The sequence below is a fragment of the Malania oleifera genome, chromosome 4 (genome assembly GCF_029873635.1).
Source record: "Malania oleifera isolate guangnan ecotype guangnan chromosome 4, ASM2987363v1, whole genome shotgun sequence".
NCBI classification, from domain to species: domain Eukaryota; kingdom Viridiplantae; phylum Streptophyta; class Magnoliopsida; order Santalales; family Ximeniaceae; genus Malania; species Malania oleifera.
Window position 1 is genome coordinate 110,849,414 of NC_080420.1, and position 5,260 is coordinate 110,854,673.

The window sequence follows — 5,260 nt, forward strand, 5'->3', positions numbered from 1 at the left end:
GCCTATATTTTGTATCTTGTATCTTGTCCCCCACAAAACTTATACTAGCCGCCATTTTCTAGGCTTTCCGAAGAAGTTTAAAGCCACATATTAATGGAATGACCCTTGGTATTATGGAGGTTGCACAATCATAATGTCACATATTTATGGAGAGGTTCCCCCTTATAATATGCCCTAGTTATTGGCGAGTTTAAGGATGCCTTTTGCAGTCTCTCGCCAATTTTCAATTTAGTTCCCCATTAGATGGTGAGGGACCCTAAAGGGCATCCCTAAATTCACCAATTATTAGGGCATATCACAGGAACTAACTTCCCCATAAATAGGTGACATTGTGGATGTGTAATCTCAACAATACCAAAAGCCATTCCATTAATATGTGGCATTAAACTTCTTGGAAAAGCAAAATGGAGGCTAGTATAGGCTATGTGCGGGATGAGATACAAGGTACAATTGTACAAGGTACATAGGACACAAGATATAGTCATGTAAGACATAGGCCACGTTTGACATATCCTAGGAGGCCATGTTATAAGGTTGTTGTAAAGTTAGAACTAGAGGAGAGAAGAAGAGAAGGAGAGATGAGATGACAAAAAGAAGGGAAAAGGTGAGGAAAAAATTGAGCAGCAATTTCCTAGAGTCTATGTACAGCTCCAGGTCTGCCTTTTTATATATTATTAATAATAATAAAGTCTTAAGGACAAAAATATCCTCATTAACACAACCAAATTATTAAAATAACATATTCTCTTTTAACACTCCCTCTCAAGCTGGGGGTGTATAAATATCACCTAACCCTAGCTTGTAACAAACAGTGGACAAGGCAAGCTTAAATAAAGGCTACGTAAAAACATCGCTTAACAAATTGATAGATTTCACAAAGGGTCCTCCTAACCTTCTTCAACACAGCATCCCTCACAAAATGATAGTCAACTTCTTTGTGTTTTGTCCTATCATGAAACATTTGATTGCTGGCAATATAAATGACAGCTTGATTATCAAAAAACACATCTATTGGCTTCATTACCAAGAATCCCATCTCCGACATAAGAGACTTCAACCACATAAGCTCACTCATAGTATGAGCCATAGCTCACTCACAGTATGATCCATAGCTAGATATTCCGCTTCAACACTAGATCTTACCACAATAGTCTGTTTCTTGCTATGCCAAGTAACAAGATTACCCCCCACAATGTACAATATCCACTTGTAGGGCCTTTGATCATCAACATTATCAGCCCAATCTGCATAAGAGGATCCCACAATTTCACAATTTCTAGTACATTTATATATCAAACCTTTGCAGGGAGAGTCTTTGAAGTATCGCAAAATCCTACAAATAGCATCCCAATGTGGTTGTTTGGGATTTTCCATAAATTGACGCATCAACCCCACTGCAAAAGATCATTCAGCATGGATCAAAAACACCTTTCAGCATCTTTAAACTTCGTTCAAAAAGGCATCTTAACATCTTTCCAGAGGTTAGGAAAGAAGGGAAAGATGAGATAACAATCTAATCTACTTGAAGCTTAAGGCCAATGATTACAATCTTTCAACATCTCATGCTCAACTCAATCCTGTACAGTTTTTTAACTTATGTCCAGTTGGAGAAATTTGAAGAAAAAACCGCTCAAACCTGACTCAAAAAGAACATCATGTTAAAATTAGACATTAACTTATACATATTAAAAACTAGCCAAATGGATCATCCACATGCCGATATATGTTAAGTGCTCCTTAAGGCATTAATACTTGTGTAACAGGTCATACTAACAAAAAAGGCACCCATCATTGCATGATAGAGAGAAGTAACACTGCTTTCTGTTTAAATCTTTCATGAGTATGAGAGTAAAACCTTTAATTATCGCATATAAAAGCAGTGCTCAACATGAGAACAAAATCCAGGTCCAGGGCTTGCATTTTTGTCAAGGGTTGAAGAACCTCACAGAGTAGTAGAGAGCATTCCCTAAAGGGCGGATAAAGAACACACTTCAAGAGCAAATCGTGAAGGCATTTTGATTCCCTAAGGCCGTTTCTATCATTTCACAGTTTTCACCAGCGTTCCCTTGGTCGACCATCAGGAAATGCAGGAACAAGCGCCTTTTCTTCATTTTTAGGCATGTTATCAGCCTCTCTTCTCTTTTCATCCAATTCAAGCATCACAGCTCCATCATCTTCATCAAAATCTGGGGGTATATCATCATCTTCATCACTCCAATCATCTACATGATCTTCATCATCACCTTCATCATCAAGCCCATCAGTCAATAAATTATCTACATCAGACCAGTCTTCTCCCTCCTCTCCAGCGCTTCCATCTCCCAGTTCATCAGTGCCTTCTGCCACATCAGCATCACTTTTGGGAGCCCCCCTCCTTGGGAATCGTTGAATAGCAACAAGTGAACGAAATTTCTCCTTGATAAGCAAGAGTCTATCCTTATCTATCAACTGCGAATCTTGATATGCCTCCCGGAGAAAAACTGAATCCCTATCCCCTTTCAAGGAGACATAAAACATTTCAGGATGCCTTATAAGCATCCCCCTCAGCTGCTGAGAAAATCTGAACTCCTCTCGAAAATGAGTGAGGTGGTCCACAAGCGTTCTCTTCTCAACAGTGAGACTTAAGATCTCATGAACAACCCCGCATGCATGCTTCTCTTTCTCTCGCGTACCAGGCCTCAGTCGAGAAAAATCAGAATAGGGCGATATGTAAGGCATGTCCCTAAACTCACAAATCCTTCTCATTTCACCCTTGCGAATATGAAGACCCTTTGGCAGCTTTACTCTATTAAACCTTAGTGGTCTATCAATAATAAGATTCCTCTCTTCCAACTCTCTAGCGCGATTTTCCTCTTCAGAAAGCTGAGACGCCGAAACTGCCAGTTCGGGATCCCAATGAGTTAGTTCTAACGCAGGGCCACTTTCAGTGCGTACTACCTTAAAATATTGAGGATATCGGTGACAAATTGTATCGCGAAATTCTAATGGAAGCCCAAAATCAGTTCGCAAATGGGCAATTTTGTCCAAAAGAATCCGCTTCTCCAAAGACATCATGAGCAATTTTCTCAACTTTAAAACCAACAAATCCTCCATCTCACCCCTAATCTTCAACTCCTCCCGGTAAAGTCTCTCAGCCTCTGGCGTCATCTTGAATCGAAGCGAATAAACCCCTGTTTGCATAATCTCAAACACACCTGGAAACTTCCTCAACAAAGCAATGAATCGTCTCTTTTTCTTAAGACCCAGGAGCTTCCTGTATTTACCCAAGTCTAAAAGCGACATAGTCATATCAGGTCGACCCACCAAGAGCTTCCTTATCTTCAATACCAGTTTCAGCTTCTTGTCCCTCTGGATTACATTATCGAAGGGACGCTCTTTCTGCCTCTTGAGCACGGCTCTTATCGGATGAAATGGGGCATGGGTCCTTCCTAGATTACCGAAAGAACAACTTTTCTCTTGCAAAACCAAACTTTGGCCCCAAAATTGTCTCTTCTCCACTTGTTTTGATGAAAATGAGAGATGGGATTCTCCGGAAAGTCTTGGGTTCTGGAAAAAAGGGGACTTGTATGAGAAAAAGAAGGGCAAAGGAGTGCTGGGTAGGGATTTTGGAGAAGATAGCAAGAGCTTGGGTTCCATGATAACTCTACGGCACTAAGTAGAACAGAATCAGAGATAAACTAGAAAAGAAAGTAGTAGAGAAGGAGCTATTTGGACCAAGCTGAAGGCTGAAGATGGTGGCAGATTGAAGCACGGAAAGGGAACTGGAAACTGGAAAGGAGCCGTTAAGCGTTTCATGCGAAACCCCTTTCTCGCAGATATGTACTACTTCTATCTTCTGCGATGGGACTTCCGGGCGGGCCAGACCCGGGTTTTTCACGCTCGGGCTCCAATCGTTTGGGAGAAACTCACTATTTTTATTTATTTTTTTAAACGATAGTATCACTCAACTATTTTATTAAAATAATATATAGTCTTCCTATTTTATTTTATTTTTACTTTTTGTTTTTTTTTTTGGTAGAAGAGGGCGGTTCGTTTCATAATTTTATTAATAACTTTCATTTATGACGGAAGAATACCGTAAAAACAAAAAAACAAGCTTACATAATAATCAAATAAAAAACACCTCATGCATTAAACCAAACAAAAGAAGAAAACAAATTTGTACCAATACCAAAAGGAAACCAAGTAAACATACCTCATATAAGTCGTACCTATCTTATCCAATCTACATAAACATTTGATAATTCTAGAAAGTTGACTACTATTTGTAAACAAGTTATTCCTCCTCATGGCACATTGTCGAGTCAACGCATCTACCACTCTATTCCCTTATCTATAGAAATGATTTATAGAAAAATCTACTCCCTCCCTATTTTTTCTACTTGTTATCTCAAATAAAAAATTAAAATTAAATTAATTGTTCCCAAGAAAAATTATATTTTATTCAACCGTTTTTTTTTTAATTTTTTTGTTATGGTGGAGAAAATGAGATCATTTGATATGATTGTTATTGTGAAAATAAAATTTGGAAACAAAATGAGAAATTAAAAATAGAAACAAAAAAAAAGTAAAGATTGGTGTTTGGTTAATGTTTTTAAAACTAAAGTAAATTTAAAATCTATTTAAAAATAAAGTAAACAATATGGATATTTATAAATTTAAAATATTTATAATAGAATTATCTTTTAATTATTTATTTAATAGTTTTATTTTTTTTTATGTTTCCAGAGCAACAGTAGTTTAAAAAAAAGGTCAAATAGGTTTTTGAATATCTTTTATTCTTTTAAAAAAATATAAACGTTATGGATATTTTTATTTTTATTTAACTTAAATTCACATGGTCATTCTTTTTTTAGCAAATGGATAAGAACTTTTATCAGTAGAGGAAACAATTATAAAGAAAACTAGCTTCTTAAATCAATAAGAGACTAAAAAAAAAAAACATAACCTAAGCATTAAATGATTCTTACATTTACATCTTATACTATCTTCTAAACCAACTCCTTTGAATTCAGAGCACTTTTTGCATAAAGGATAGAATTTCACCTTCACATTCACAAAGAGAATCTATTCATTTGAATTCCTCTAACAAATCTTTACATCTTTTCGATCTATTTAGAATTGCACAAGTTTGTCATAAATATTCTTTGACATAGGGCAATTCAAGAAAAGATCGTCTTTTACTTCACAGGATTGAGCATGATTTGCAAAAGAAACTTTCAATTTTCCTCCATGAAGAGAGGTTTTTCAGTTTTGAGAA

General features: G+C 36.6%; 1 protein-coding gene across 1 annotated transcript; it reads right to left on the reverse strand.

Annotated features, from left to right (window-relative positions):
• Positions 1 to 1,805: 1,805 nt before the first annotated feature.
• On the reverse strand, positions 1,806 to 3,867 carry LOC131152921 (protein WHAT'S THIS FACTOR 1 homolog, chloroplastic-like). The gene has a single exon (XM_058104884.1). The coding sequence runs from the start codon at positions 3,634 to 3,636 to the stop codon at positions 2,053 to 2,055; it is 1,584 nt and encodes a 527-aa protein (XP_057960867.1). The 5' UTR covers positions 3,637 to 3,867; the 3' UTR covers positions 1,806 to 2,052.
• Between the last annotated feature and the right edge of the window lie 1,393 nt (positions 3,868 to 5,260).